General features: G+C 45.3%; 1 protein-coding gene across 2 annotated transcripts in view; it reads left to right on the top strand.

Moving 5' to 3' along the window:
• PLCB1 (phospholipase C beta 1) overlaps window positions 1-16337 on the top strand; it is a 2228480-nt gene that overhangs the window by 917314 nt on the left and 1294829 nt on the right. For both annotated transcript variants that reach the window (XM_078649524.1, XM_078649525.1), the window contains exon 4: window positions 4694-4834. In XM_078649524.1, coding sequence (XP_078505650.1) covers window positions 4694-4834 — 141 coding nt within the window. The remainder of the gene's footprint in view (window positions 1-4693; window positions 4835-16337) is intronic.

Raw genomic sequence — 16337 nt, forward strand, 5'->3', positions numbered from 1 at the left:
GAAGGGTATGCTCAGACATGAGTCCCTTGCTCACTGCACCATCAGGATTCAAGCAAGCCGGGCCGAAGACGGCTGTAATGCCAGAAACCGGTCCCCGGAAGCTTGTTTCCTTTCCAGTGAAGAATTGGCTTGGTAGTTTGGTCTGCCCTGTTCCCATGATGCACTGGGCCAGGGACAGACTAATTTGCATATAGCCAGGTTCTGAACTGGGATGGTGCAGAGAGCTAAAAAACGGTGATGGATCAAGCCCTGATCTGTTGACTGGGTAGGAGTGTTCTGATTAACTCAGATACTCTGTCCATCACCACCCCCCTTTTGAAATATTTTGGCCACCACAAGTGTGGAAGGGTATGCTCAGACATGAGTCCCTTGCTCACTGCACCATCAGGATTCAAGCAAGCCGGGCCGAAGACGGCTGTAATGCCAGAAACCGGTCCCCGGAAGCTTGCTTCCTTTCCAGTGAAGAATTGGCTTGGTAGTTTGGTCTGCCCTGTTCCCATGATGCGCTGGGCCAGGGACAGACTAATTTGCATATAGCCAGGTTCTGAACTGGGATGGTGCAGTGAGCTAAAAAACGGTGATGGATCAAGCCCTGATCTGTTGACTGGGTAGGAGTGTTCTGATTAACTCAGATACTCTGTCCATCACCACCCCCTTTTTGAAATATTTTGGCCACCACAAGTGTGGAAGGGTATGCTCAGACATGAGTCCTTTGCTCACTGCACCATCAGGATTCAAGCAAGCCGGGCCGAAGACGGCTGTAATGCCAGAAACCGGTCCCCGGAAGCTTGCTTCCTTTCCAGTGAAGAATTGGCTTGGTAGTTTGGTCTGCCCTGTTCCCATGATGCACTGGGCCAGGGACAGACTAATTTGCATATAGCCAGGTTCTGAACTGGGATGGTGCAGTGAGCTAAAAAACGGTGATGGATCAAGCCCTGATCTGTTGACTGGGTAGGAGTGTTCTGATTAACTCAGATACTCTGTCCATCACCACCCCCTTTTTGAAACAGTTATTATTAGGCACTGTTCCTTTTATTTTTCGGAGAAATCTTGGCAAACTCATTCTTCTAAACATCTTAGTGCAGATGTTCACACTGTGCCAAAGTTATTGGAAAACGAACCACGTTGTGGTCCCATTTGTAATGATATATCAGCATGAAATTGAACGTGCCAACAATAGGTTTAACATTCTAAGCAGCTGCCAATCGTCATGCATATTCTTGAAATGGTTCTAAAGCAAATCAATACATGCATTTATAATTGTCAAGATGTACAAAACTGTTAACTCATTCCAATCCACATGTCCTATTTTTCAAGACAAAAACTACTGAACAGATTTCCACCAGTCACGAGCCAGCTTCCGGAATAAATAACTGCTGGCTAACAAGTTTGCATATGCCAAGGGAGTATAAAATTGGAACAGATCTGTCCAATGAAATGAAAGTTATAGGCCTCGTCAGGAGTAATAAACGCTATGTAAATGTAATTTCAATTCAATCCAATTAAAAAAAAAATTGCATTTTCAGTGGAAAGTGTTTCTAAACCATAACTAAACAGTGGTGAAAGCCACTGTGTAATATATACATATTATAGATTCACCAATATTGTCTCTCCTTTTATAGTTAGGTTAAAGTTTCCAACGCAAATCCATTTCAAATTTGCACCAAGTATGAATCTATACAATTATTACCAAAAAGTAGTATCAAGTTTAGGTTTAGCATGTAAAGTTTTGTGCTGATCCATTCTAAGGTAAGAAAAATAAAGGAGGGAGTTCACTAAAGACATGTTTCGTATTTTAACAGCTACATGAATAGTTTCTTTCTGCTACAGGAAGAGAAGCTTAACAGAGTTACACCAACATTGGCATGAAAATAGATGAGTACTCAAAGCAGTGTAATTGCCTGGTTTTGATTACGCTAAATTTAGTCCTTGCCTTCCCTTCCAAATTTAGCACTGATGTTCTTTTATTTCCCTTCTGAAAGTGGTTGAGGGGAGTAAACACTTCAAAATTATACCTACAATTCAGTCATGTTTAAAAGACCACAGACTCTGAAATCTAATTTATGGATTTTATTATAAAGCCAAAAATAATTGGATATACACGCATCTGAGGATTATCGAATATAGGTACAGAAAAATCAATACAGAGCCAAATCTACGCATATAATTTATTTTTCATAGCAGGCACAAAGTGATACATTCAAGAAGCAAGATACACCCCAAGATGGAGGCGGAATCTAAATTCTTTTTCATTAGAAAGGAAAGCATACATTTTCTTTCCCTACACCACTCTTGTTGGTAATATTCCTGGCTGCTACCCCAAATCTCAATTCCCAAAGGTGTCAGCATGTGTAGACTTCCTGAAAAGTACTCATGTCAAATGGGTCAAGATAGCTTAAAGCTATGGAGCTCACTCTTAGAATGCTCCTTCTCCTCCGAAAATCTAGATGTCTGATTTCTCTGTCCCTGCGCATAATGCAAAAAGGACAAACTCAGCCCCCCCTCCTAAATGTATCACATGACCAATTATTTCACTTTCAAATGTTTGTAGTAGATTTCCATTGCTTCTTTAATTAGGTCTTCTTTCCTTCGAGTGGCCTTGGAGTGCAGATAGGCCAGGCACAGAAGGTATCCTCCCTTCCCGCTTCTCAGACTCTTCAAAGACATTCCGGTTATCTCCTTAAACTAAGAATAAAGAGGTCGAATTCTTGTACCTGCAAAGGGATGAGAGCATACTGTTCTCGTTCACACAAACAATTCATTTAATTATTTCTTTACCTATCAAGGGTTTCAAAACTGTCAACAACCTGCAGCTCTGGGCCTACAGTGCAGGCAACTTAAGACAACACACAGTTACATCGAGATGAATATAATGTCATCCTGCACGTTATGCTTACAGGAATGATAGTGTCTCTAATATATATAAATCCTACTTGAAAATACATATTACAATTCTATGTTTAGGATGCTGAATAAATGCATTTGATAAACATAATACATGGCACACGATACAAATATCAGTAAATGCGTTTAAACCATGAGTATATTGTATCTATATAGTTTAGAGTGCTTAAAGCGCTCTATCAGTTCCCACCTCTTATGAATAGTGTCATAACACCGTGTTATGTTGTAATCAAAAAGAGAGAGGAGAACTAGAGTGGCTAGTCCGTTTCCCCAGTTTATATGTTAGCAATCAATGAGAACTAGCTCTGGTTTAAAATGTTTGTATGTCTGTGGGTGGAGGAAAACCATTAGGTTTTATGAAGGCCCTCACCCACCATCCTAGTTGGTGACATGCTTCATCATTGGGCCCCACCCGAGGTAGCGAGTGTACCTCAGGTGTGCTTTGACGCCTGATTACTGCGGAGCGGGTTTTTGGGTTCGTGACAATGCTGTGAGTGTGCTCTGAGTGAGGTGTAAAATACTTTCCTGGGTGTCCCAAAGACTGTTTTAATGGTGGGCCCCAGGAAGTCAATAAAAACAAAGGCTTTCGGACGTGCACGGAAGGCTTATGGCCTCCGACGTCCTGTGCGGTCAACTAGTTTCAGTCAGGCCTTTTCTTCTATTGCCTTTCGTCAGGACCATATATGTGTAGGGTGTTACAGGAGTTTGTATGAGTTTGTCAGTGCCATGTGTGTAAAGCACACGCTACGGTGCTTATATGTGCAAGAGGTGTTTCCTCCGGACGGAGCCTCTGCCCGGAAAACAGGTTCATTGCGGGCCCAGCGACATCGCGCAAGTGCACATGGTCCTGGCCCCAGGCTGAGCTCCATGCTGAGTTGTTCGCTAAAATGAGGTGTACAACTCGAGAGGAAACACCTCTTGCACATATAAGCACCGTAGCGTGTGCTTTACACACAGGGCACAGTGTTGCACATGAATTTCGACTCGCTAAATAGGGTTTGTACATTGCCCTGTAGGTTTTTGCATGCGCAAACGGGTCATAAACCTGTTGCGCATGCAAAAACGGGTCATACATTTGGCCCTTAGAGCCTTATGTACAAAAATTCCATTTGCTAAAAGTAATTGCAAATTGCACACTGAGATTTGGTGAATGGAATCTGACTTTTGAATTATGAATAGTCATTAGGCAGTTTGCAATTTGCAACTTACTATGGCCATTCACAATCACAGGTATGGTGATCATCTTAGGTCAGTTTACCAGCATGAGTTTTTTTTAAATACCTTCCATTTTCCTTAAAGGAATTAAGGCTCTGTTTAAAGAAAATGTTGACCTTTTCTTTAATATTTGTTTGAGAATTGACAGTGGTCTCCTGGACCACTACCTACTCCCCACATGTTTCTTAAATATTCACTGAAGGGAAGGAAGGCCAAGGGAACTCCCTGCCTTTTGTGACTGGTTTGTCACCCTTTTCAATGTTTTGCAACCAGTATATGGTCCCACACATTTATACATCTCATACCGATTTGCAATTTGGAAGAGTTGCCTGCAACATGCATCTACAGCATGCGTCTTTGAAACTGAGATCACTACATAGTAAAATTCTATTCTTCAGTTCGCAAACATTGCATGTTTTTAAAAATAGTTACGTACATCAAACCCTTGGCGGCAACAATATGGTGAATTTAAGTAGAACTAGTTGTGGTAGGGTGCAGCTATTTTGAAATGACGCTGCATCCCACACTCATTTGATCAATCTAACCAGTGCACTTGTTTTATTCTGTATTATAGGATCCAAAAGTCCGAGAACAACTGGAAGTGGGAAACTTCGGAGGTCGGCTCGAGAGCCGCATGGTTACTGTGGCCTATGGTCCTGATATGGTCAACATTTCCTACCTGAACCTACTGGCATTCCAGGAAGAAATTGCAAAGGTAATTTTGCCCATAAAAATTATACAGGCCTAACAAGCAGTGTCAGCTTATTTAAAATGTTTTTTCATCAGCTGTTTGATTCATAAATGCAGATTCCACAATGATCAGACACTGGTGTAGCCCAGTGAGATGTATTATTTTTTTTTAATAGCAGAAAAATGTGTTCCATCGTAGAATTGTATTAACAATGTAAAAATAGGTATAGTTCATAATTAAAATTAAAAATGAATTTATATTTATAACTTCAGTTTAGTATTACCTAGTCTCTCTTGAACATAATAAAGTGTGTAGTGCTGAGACTAGCTTTAACAATGCATATACTGGTAGCGACAACCATAGCCACACCTGTGAGCTCCGAAGACAAAAAAGGAAAAGGAAAAGGCGGTGACTGCACCCGGGTCGAGCGCAGGGGGCTCCCTGCACTTGTGGCGGCCACTTTCCCTGATTGCACTGCGGGAGCAAAAACAGGAGTAATAGCAGGATTAGCAGCAATAGCAATAACAGGCAGTGCTCGCCCGCTGGGGGTTGGGAGCGGGTCCTGTCGGCTCGACGGTCTGGCGGTGCGTGAGCCCTGCTTACCTTCTCCTGCTCTTGCTCCCCCAAGTGAGGGGAGCGAAGGAAGCAATATCCACTGCAACATCCACTGCAAGTCCTGCAGTAGTGGTGAAGCGATCCGTAAGCTGCTACAGGGTCGGCTCTGAGGCGAACGCTGAAAAAAGAATGGAGTAAATGTGAAGATAAGCCAGGCAATGAACAAGACATCAACGAGATACTGAGTTCGCTAGTGTGCGGAAAGTCAGCTCGCCAGAAATGTCAGGACTGCACCACGAGTCAGCAGCAGCGGTGCTCCGAGCTCCGAGCTCTAAAAACAGACGGTGGACAGTAGCAGGCAGCCGGTAGCTGGTCGCCCACCGCCAGCGGGGGACTGCTGTTCCGTTCTTCCGCTCCGTCCAACCGCCGCTCCACACCTATCACCGTAAGCCGAAAAGCAGCAAGACTCAGCAAGCAGCTGCAGCCACAATAGCCACGATAGCCACGATTAGTCCAGCCCAGCCCAGCGCTGCTGCACGCCGCAGCTGCCGGAACTCCCCTCCAGGGCTCACCTGACTGGAGCTCGCCTGGTGCTGGACGTGCAGGGTCACAGCATCCACAGCACCATTAGTTGAGGCAGCTGTCGGGTGCCTTTTGGATCTTTGGACTTTTGGAACTTTCCGGAGTGCGAACCGGAGCGTGTACCAGAGCAACCGGAGAGCCTGGAGTCTGGAACCTGGAGTTTTGAAGGCTAACCGAGCAGCCAGCATGGAGGTAAGTGGCAGTGGCAGTGGCGAGCGCGGCAGCCATTAGAGGCAGTCGCAAAGTAAGAGCTGAGGGTGTGGACCAAGGGGCTGCCTGACTAGGTCGTCCAGCCTGCGGTCCCCCTGTGTGCTCCGCTTGCCGCCGCCCTCTCCCTCTCCCCCTGAAAAAAAGGCTGCCCAGTATAAGCTCAAGGACCCCACAGGGGAGTCACTTCAATAACCAGGAATACCAGGAATACAAGTAAGTAGACCCTACCACACTCCCACATTACACAGCCCTAGCTTACGGTGCCCAAAGGTGTTCAAAGGATGACGCTTAAAAAGATCAAGACGAGCACGAAGGAGGAGGAGGAGGTGGGGGCGGAGGTGAACCCGGAGAATACGGCACTAAGAAGGACAACTAGGAGCACCAAAGGCACCAACTTCCAAAGTTCTCAGGACTCAGTCCCTGGCAAATCTCTCCCACAGGGTCTCATCACCCAATTTTTTCAGGCCCCCAGTGGCCTGACAGCCACGGACATGAGTCTACAAGGACCCGAGGGCAGTGGCACATCGAGGTTGCCATTATCAAGGCAAGACCATTCCCGCAGTTACTCTTGCGAGCCTGCAGACTCCGGAAAAGTACAAAACCCGGAAGACGCTAGTAGCCAGGAAGTCCTTCCCCATTCTACTGCCAGTGCGAAAAGCCCGTTAAGGATCCTAGCGGAAGTTCACAGGAGCACCACCGAGGGTGCACAGAAGGAGACAGTTAGCGCAAATCAAAACACGGGCACCACACCCTCCCCCCCAACGAGCCCTGGGACGCACCTGTGCACGCCAGTGACACTCTGGGCAACAACGGAGACGACCACTCCGGGTATGGCCGCGCTAACGGCATCGTTCCTGCAAAAATTAGAACACTCAATAGAGCGCACACTAGAAGACAGCCCCACATACTCAGCCAGAATTAATCCCAGGAGATCGCAGCAGACGGAGGCATGGAGCCCCCTGGGCCCAACACAACATCAAGACTCAGTCGATGAGGTCACGGTCAAAGAATTAAACCTGTCCATAATAAGAGAAGTGCAGGACACCATGGCCAGGGCCTTATTGTGGCAGTCCACGAAGATGGAGGTTCAAGTTGATCTCCTGCACTCAATCGCCCAGCACTTAGTGCGCCAAGACGACAAACTAGCAAAGTTAGAGGTGCTATTTGAAGCCCACGTGGTCAATATCAACTCTGGTGCCGCCATTATAGAAAAATGGGCAAGCCTACCCGAAGTTTTAAAAGATATGCTCACATTAGCCAAGGGCCTTGGAGAGAGGTCCCCTCAAACACAGATGACTCAAAAGCCACCAGCTTTGACGAGAGTGCATGATGTACTGAACGACCTCTGCACCACGGTCAGCAGCTCACCAAAAGGTTCGTTGGCCGTGCCATGCAACAAGCTCACCATGCCAGAACAAGGAAGCGGGGACCTTGTGGTTTTGGACCCTGACACCGAAAGCGACGACTCATCCGTCAGCATTCCTCTCTCGGAAAAGGCCAAATGCGCATTGGCTGGTGCAAATGCACCGCTGTCACGGAGAGCAAAAAAAAGACTAAATAAACAACTAAAGAAACTTAAAAAGCAAAAGCAGGATCATACCACCAGCCATAATAACTTCCGGCGCCACTATAACTGAAAGTTCTCTCAAAACACCTTTTCCTATCTTCACCCTAAACCATGCACTGAAGACTGTTAAGCCAAGTGATGTACCACCTGTCCCTTGTGAGGCCCCCAGGCACTCAATCCCTCCTCCGGTGGGCTATTGTAATGTGGAGCTTCTTCCACGGCCCTCACAAGTGGTTTCCGGAGGACTTTCCAGCATCAATGGTCCAACTGGTTGGGTCCCCCAATATAAAACAGAATCAACCCGCCCTCCATATCTGGGAGCGCAGTTGGGACTGCCCTGTCTGGCAGGTCCACCAACTGAGGCACCAGGTAGCCAGCAATCAGGAGCCACATATAATAACCCCCCCACACCCGAGCGCTATCAACGATGAGCAGCATGGACAGTCAAGAGAGGCAAGCCCCCCAATTATGATCTCAGACAGACAGTGCCCAGGTGACCGCCACACAATCATTGCACACCCAATTCATCAGAGGCATGAGTCCCCTGGCGAAGGGGCACAACGGCGCTCCCCAGAAAATAATAAGCCACCAGTTATTTACGAGCTGCTGTTCACCCCCAGATTTACAGCCATGGACTCCTTTGACATTCTGAACAGGTCAAACATCGTACGACTCTTCGGCCACATTGACTCCCTGGCACACATCACCTCGGTGATGATCGAATGGGTGATGTTCAAGAGCCTGGAGACAGACACCCATGGTGATTCCACCATAGTCGGACTAGCAAACCAGCAAGTCCAAAAAGCTGTCCTCCATGAAGCCTTGCAACTGGCAGAATGGGGTATAGAAGTCACCGCCCCCAGGGTTCCAAAATATCCGCACGTCCTCAGACCACATTATGGCCTACAACAATCCATCTCTGTTCTCAAAGGCACAAATTCCACAAGTTCTGATGGGGGAGTGAAACCTGGGAGGCCTAGATCCCCGCTAAAAATAAAAATCTTGCTAAACGGAAAACAGCGCATCGTGCAGCGTCCTCAGCAAGGACTGGCCCTCCCAGAGGACACATGGAGACGGGGCTCCTAACCCCTCCCACTCATATGAAAACACCAATCGCGCGTGCCCATTAAGAGGCCAGGATCGTAACCTTAGCATCATCTCATGGAACATTGCAGGGTTAAATAACATCCGCAGGGTTACTGCCACCCATGACTATCTCGCACAGGGGGACATATTATGTATCCAGGAGACTTGGGCGAGGTCCACCTCACCAATTGCTGGCTTCCACGAAAACTTTAAATCAGCAACCAAAAGGACGATCTTTGGTCGCCCGTCAGGGGGTCTGTCAATCTTCGTAAGCCACGCCTGCAAATTTAACGTAAAAGAACTATCTCTGGAGCCACCTGATCTACAAGCTATCTCAATAGAAGGACTGAGAGCGGATCAAACAACCCGCCCGCTTTTATTAATCAACTGTTACCTCAACCCTGCAAAACTTCATTCCCCACACGGCTTGGAATCATTCACCACCGCCCTGGAAGATCTATTAATAAGCCGCTTGCACCACGATGTAATCATAGTCGGTGACTTTAACCTGAGAGGCCTGGACCTGCTACCCATGACAGCACCTAGCAGGAAGTCAGCTCAACTGATTGAACTTTTAGCAAATTACAACTTGCAATCCACCCACGGGATACAAAAAACGCGCAACTGCGCATGGTCCGCCCACCCGACCTTCAGGAATGTCTCCACTATAGACTATATCTTCATCAATGCAGGACTGGCCAACAAACTTTGCAATTTCACTGTGGACGACAGAGCCGAAAGCGACCATAGGCCCCTTCGTGTCACACTCAACCTGACACGAGAACAGGCGGACCCCAACGCCGCAATTGGTATGACCACAGGCGAAGAACACCACTTTGTCCTTAAACGAATAAAATGGTCGACCAATCTTAGCCACAGACTCAATGCATTCGTAGCCAACAGGGTGACAGAACCAAGTCCACAAGATAGTATAATACATCTATGGGAAACACTGACCAATGACTTATTGAAGTACCTGGGCAACACTCACCAATCAAGAAGCGGGCAAAAAAATGTCAACCCAGGCCACCAAAAAACCTACAGTCTTAAGCTGGCTAAGCAGGCGCTTAACAAGGCAGTGAGAGCAAACAAGAAAGGTATCTACCCGCCAGGGGGCCCCCCATTGCTGTTTTGCGAGCTAAGTACAAAAAGAACATTTGGGATTTGAAAAGAAAACGAACCGATCAGAACTGGTTGACAGTGTTTTCCATAATCAAAGGAAAAGATAATAGCAAGCTCTGGCGTTACATCAATAGCTTGTCATCAGGAGGCATACACAAGGTTAACAGTGTTGGAGGAAAAGTTTGGGAACAGTATGCAAAGGGGCTGTACACCTGTGAGCCAAATTGGATGTTTCACAGCATATCCGGCTGGTCCAAGGCGGCGGCAGCTACCATCAGCTCTGAAAGTGCCCCGAATGCAGAATTAAGTCCGACTCGCTCTGGAAAATTCTCGGAGGCGGCGATTGTAAAGCACATCAAAGCCATCAGAGCCGATGGTGCCCCTGGACCTAACGGGATCCCCGCACAGGTTTTTAAGAAAGATCCTGCATTCTTCGCTTCCAAACTTACTCCTCTATTTAACCACGCATTCGCAACCGCAACCCTGCCATTTTCCTGGAAAGGTTCAATTCTCTTTCCTATACATAAAAAAGGTGACCACTCTAACCCGGCTAATTACAGACTGATAGCCCTCCTTGACATTGAAGCTAAGGTCTATGCCCGCCTTCTACTTAAGGACCTGAAAACTTGGGTGGATAAGAACGGCATACTCCCGCCCTCACAGACTGGCTTCAGGGCTAACTGTTCTACGCTGGATAACATCATAGCGCTTTCGTACCTCGCCAAGACGGCCAACACGCGGAATAAGCTGCCCCTGTTCTGTTGCTTTATCGATTATTCAACGGCCTTTGACCGCCTGAACAGAAGCCGGCTCTGGGCAAAACTAGAGTCTTGGGGGATCCCTAGAGATCTTCTAAAGGCCATAAAAGCACTTTATGAGGGGACCTGGGTTCAGGTGAAACTAAGCGCCACATCTGCAACCACAAGAATTGCCACTAACTCGGGATTAAAGCAGGGGTGTGTCCTGGCCCCCCTGCTTTTCAACTTGTACACTGCAGACATGGGGCAAGCCCTGAAAGATGCCAACCTAGCACCTCCCAGACTGGGTAAGCTGGTTCTGGGTACGCTCCAGTATGCAGATGACACAGTAATTATGGACCACACCAGGGTAGGCCTCCAAAGAGCCTTAAACAGTCTCGCCACGTACAACAAGGAGAACGAGTTACTCATTAATGTGTGCAAGACTAAGATAATAATCTTTGGCAAACATCCACATAAAACAAAAGCTTCATGGTCTCTGGGGGAACACCGTATCACCACGGCCCCATCCTACAACTACCTGGGCACATGGGTATCAAAGAGGGCCACTGCACTCAAACATCTGAAGACGCTTAAACCAAAAATTGATAAAATAATTACATCTCTAAGACGTCTAAGCCACGGCCTGGCCAGTCCCTCTGCAGACCCGATGCTGACAGTACTTAGGGCTAAATTGATCCCCGCCATCACGTACGGCCATATAGCCTATCCAGGGGCTTTTGAGAAAGTGGTCCAAGCGGCACAGGTGAAAGCTTATAAGATGGTGCTACGAGCCCCCAAACAGGCGCGGAATAACAGGGTGAGACTGGAAATTGGCCTGAAACGTCCTGAACTGGTACTACTGGGGGAACTGCTAAAATACTACATCAGAGTTCTGAAGTCTCCCGAAAACACCTTGAAGCACTCGCTAAAAACCATCTTTTGGGAAGAGGGCTCCCCATGGCAAGCCAAGGTGGAACTAGCCATTGATCTTCTGAAGATCGAGGGGCGGAATCTGCACTTACACAAAATCCCATATTCCGCCTGGGCAAAAGCCGTCAAGCGCCAAGTCCAGTCTATTTCCTTTGAGCTAGACCTTTTCTCGCTTCGGCCCAACCCGCTAACGTTGGCCTTGGACAAGTCCTACACTCCTGGTAAACCTCAACCATACTTATAAGACTCACTAACAATCGAAGCAAGACAAAAAATTCTGTTTATGCGCCTCTTGGCCCTCAGGATAATGGACTTTAACCCACGTTGGGCACGCTCGGACGGAGCCACTGCCTGCCGACTTTGCAACTATCGCAGAGAATCCTGGCTACACTTGCTATGTTGCTGCCCTAAGCTGGCCAGTGACCGACAGCGATTGCTACGTCCGGCACTACGTATCTTGGGTCACAGAACTTGCAGAGAGGCCTCGGATTGGTGTTTCTCTGAAACCACAACATGTTTATTAGCCAGGATAGGCAAGTTCATCCATCAAGTTAAAATGGCACTCGAAAACCAACTAAAGGACACCATCCCGAAGAGCCCTATGACCCGCCGCCCTAAAGTTGGTAATCCACACAGGGAGTCGCCGAAAAGCTGGGGCCGACTCAGGGGCCGATAAAGTCCACAGTGCAACTGAGGATGTCGAACTTTTACACGCCTTCCAGACTCTAGTAAGCGAGGTCTCATGATGACTCTGAAAAACTTTAATTCTTTTTAATATTAATAATGTATAGTACCAGTGAACACAGTCAGTATCGAGACCACATAGCTGCACCAATGGTCCCTGACCGGTGTAGGTCGAGCAGGGGGGGGGGGCGTAATTTTACTGTATTTTATTGTATTTTATTTGAACCAAACTGTATTTTTATACACTGTAATGATTTTAAGTAATCGCACAGTTCATCAATAAACATATATACTGATAATATGGAAAGCAAAGCTGTATTGTTCATATAGTTCAAGGATTCGAAGACAAGAACATCCAATCACTCAACAATTACATCGGGTCACAATCTACTCCCTCTAAATTAGTCCACACCCGCACAAACCTTCTAGTTGCTCCCACCCTTTTTGCCTAGGCTTCTTCAAATTTCTGTGTGCGAGTAATTTTATTATACCATTGTTCATATGTGAGTACTCGAAAAATCCTCCAATTCCGCAAAACCAATGAGCGAGCCACTAGAGAGGCTATTGCAATAAAATCTTCCGTCCCTTTTTTTGCTTTAAAGACAATTTGACTTAGTTTGGACATGCCAAAAAGAGCTACAGCAGCCTCAGTCTAAAGTTGAATTTGCAAACCATTACTAAGTGCCCCAGTTATTGCCTCCCAAAACTGGGTAAACATAGGGACATGCAAACAAATATGAAGCCAATCACCTGCTCCCAATTGCTGGCAGCGAAAACATCTATCCTCCAAGTCAGGAAACATTTTTGGGAGAGCTTTCAGAGTACAAAAAGCCATCCAACATGACAAAAAAGACATACACTTGAAATTGGCCACCCTTAAGGACTTGTAGCCAAGGTGTGATATCATCTGCTACTCAGCCTTAGTAAAGAGGCAATTTACAGTCTCAGAGATTTTATCCAAAACATTTTCTATTAAGTAGCTTTCCCCTTGATTCCGCAGAAGTCAATACCAATTACTGAACCCCCTTAACTTTGTTCCAAAGAGAGCAGTCGTAAGGGGAGATGGGCCTGTATTGGCCACAAGACATTTCTTAACTAGATGCGTTATCAGCAGGTATCCAAAGGAAAAAAAGTACTGCTGTGGCCACTCCTATCTTGGAGTTTCTGACAGGTAATGCATCTCCCTCCCATCAGAAAGTGGCCCAATTCTCTAAAACCGTGGATATTCTAAACATCTTAAATGACTACATTGGATATGAAGCCTCACAAGTTTACATGGACAGTGAGATGTCAACCAAAACAAATAGAATCGAGAACCCAATGAAATATTCCTAATTTGAATGTAATTTGCCAGAGTAAATGTCTTGCTTCAGGGCATGTATGTTTGCACATGAACCAATATTACAGTAGCCAATCACAACTTTCTGTGCAAGTAGATGATTTCTCTACAGTTGAATGACACACACTTAATTCACCAGAAGCACTTCTTCTTATTCTGCCAGTGAGAAGTCCAAAGATCTATCAATACACTAGTAAGATGATACCTTAAGACGCAGAGTTGTTATATGGGCAGTTCGGTATTAGGTCAGAAATAAGTAAGGCACTTAGAAAAGAAGATGGGGGCATGTGGTGTAGTTTGGTGCCTCTTCTGTATATCCCCAAAAACACACATTTCTTCATCTTGCAATAAAATCAGCATTTTTTAGAGTCAACTAAAAAGCACTAAAGTGTTATTTCAACAAGGATTGCTTTATTTATTTTAAAATGGCACTGAGGTCCTCTGACAGATTTGTTGTCCTGGGCAGATTCAGTGACATGTGAGGCAAGCCCCAGCTCTACAGCATGTCTAAGGCCCTGATCTATGGTGAAATTGACAGATATTTTCACAAACGGTCAGTGCACCTTGAAAGCTGAAACCAATATATTTTCCCCCCACTACTTGCTGTATTAGGATATATGTAATGATTGCTTAAATAGGTTGGTTCCCTTCCTCTTGGTAATTCAAGGAATGATGTTTACAAGTTTGCAGCAGCTTATACTTTTCACTTTTCTTCTGCACCGGGTCAGCACTTAAGGGAGAAAGAGAAGCTTAAAGAACATAATCTACTGCCTCTTGACTCAGACATCATTGAGCTTCATGTGCTCACTCACCATCACTTTATGTGAAAATCATAGAGCACTGTAAAGCCACTGCAAACTATTCTAAAACTGTTTTTCGAATAGTCACTTTGTTCTGGTGATTTCATTCCAGACATTTTCAACATATACACATACCTACTTTCCAAATAATTACCCCATCTCTCAAAAATATTAACAGGCAACACATCCTGCTCTGACCGCCCTAAACCAGCAGGGGATGAGCTTTAGAGTCTTTGAAGCAATTGCGCTGCGGTGAGGAGATAGATACAATTAATGGCTAGTTCACACTTGGTTTCATAATGGTTTTTCTTTGTTCCCCTTGTGCACGCTGTCAGTCTCTTAATGCACGGCAAGAAGACAGAGGCTGCATGAGAATCCTAGCACAGATCTTAAAGGGAACATAGGATACAACATGTAGTGGCCAACCCAACATGGGTTACCCACCAATGACTACACCACAGACGGAACTAAATATTACACGTCTTTATTCTTCTGCGTGTAACTGCAAACTCAACATTCTAAACCAAGCTTTGATTGCATTCCACTCTAACACCTACAGCTCTATGGAGTCAGGTAGGAACCAAGTCAGGTAAGTTCCATCATAAAAAATCAAACAACACTACATCTCCCCCTCTGTTAAATAAATACTTACAATTTATTTTCTTTACAGATCAGTATATATACACATACATTTACATCTCTTCAATTAGTCTTTTTGATGCTTTAATCATTTAACCTGATTTGGTTACTGGAAGCTGGGAGCTGTTGTTGTCAGTGTCAGAGATCTTCAAAGATGGTAAACAAACAAAAATAGTTACTGGTTTTTCAGACTCAGTCTTTCGTTCACCACTTTGACGGAGACCAATAAGTTAAATGCCTACCGTTGTTTTAACAATGAAATTGATATAGGCCTCACCCGGCTTGAAAGGAGAATCTTGAATTTGTATAGGCACTCTGGAAAAGTAGTCAGCAGGATTCTCATCCTTTCCTGGATGATGCACAATGGTATAATTGTACTCTTGCAATTGTAATCCCCATCTTTCAATTCCAGGAGGCATATTGGCTTTTGGATTGCACAGGACAGTCAGTTAAGCTTGATGATCTGTTACCAGTGTAAAAGGTTTTCCATACAGGAACTCATGGAAGTATTGTCAAGCCAATATGTCATCACTATAATTGAGTTCATTCACAACAGGCTGTATCATATGTCGAATGACGAATTGGAAGATTTCTGCAGCTGATGACACACCAAAACGGAGCCTCTGTGATCAACATGTGTAGTTAGAAGCTTCTTGTAAGTGGAAAGCAATTTGTCTATTTCTCTGAGCAGCAGGATAGACATCTTCATTAATATGCTATTTCACTTTCAGATTCTTAAGCTTTCTTAACCCATGAAACAACAAAGGGAATTGACTTACTATTTGCTGATGTGCTTCATATTGCAATTCACCGAAATCAGTCCCATATCAGCAGCTGCGCTGAAACTGAGTACACAGTCACTTGACTATGTGCCTTGATGCACATGGATGGGTGCTTGTATCTTCATTTTCTTGTGTTTCATCGTCGCATCAAAAAAACCTTGACTTTTTATGGGAGTCGATGCAGTCTATGTATGTACTTTTGTTTTTGATGGCGTGAGTCTCGGCAATGGAAACAGTTCATTATATTTCTCTTCAGTCATTTATTAATGGAGGCACCATTGTTGATGATAAAAGGTATCGAACATCCATTTATTTTCAATGTCATCTTGGGACAATGTTTGTATGACTTTGGTGCTTTAGCATTTCGATTTGTATGTGACTGACATTTTATCTCACATGTGGCCAGTCAAACATGCACACATTTCTCTGAGGTAAACACCGACATGGCACAACCATCTTCTTCACTTTGACTTGATATTGAGGCAAATGAA

Source organism: Lissotriton helveticus, chromosome 6 (genome assembly GCF_964261635.1).
Source record: "Lissotriton helveticus chromosome 6, aLisHel1.1, whole genome shotgun sequence".
NCBI lineage: Eukaryota > Metazoa > Chordata > Amphibia > Caudata > Salamandridae > Lissotriton > Lissotriton helveticus.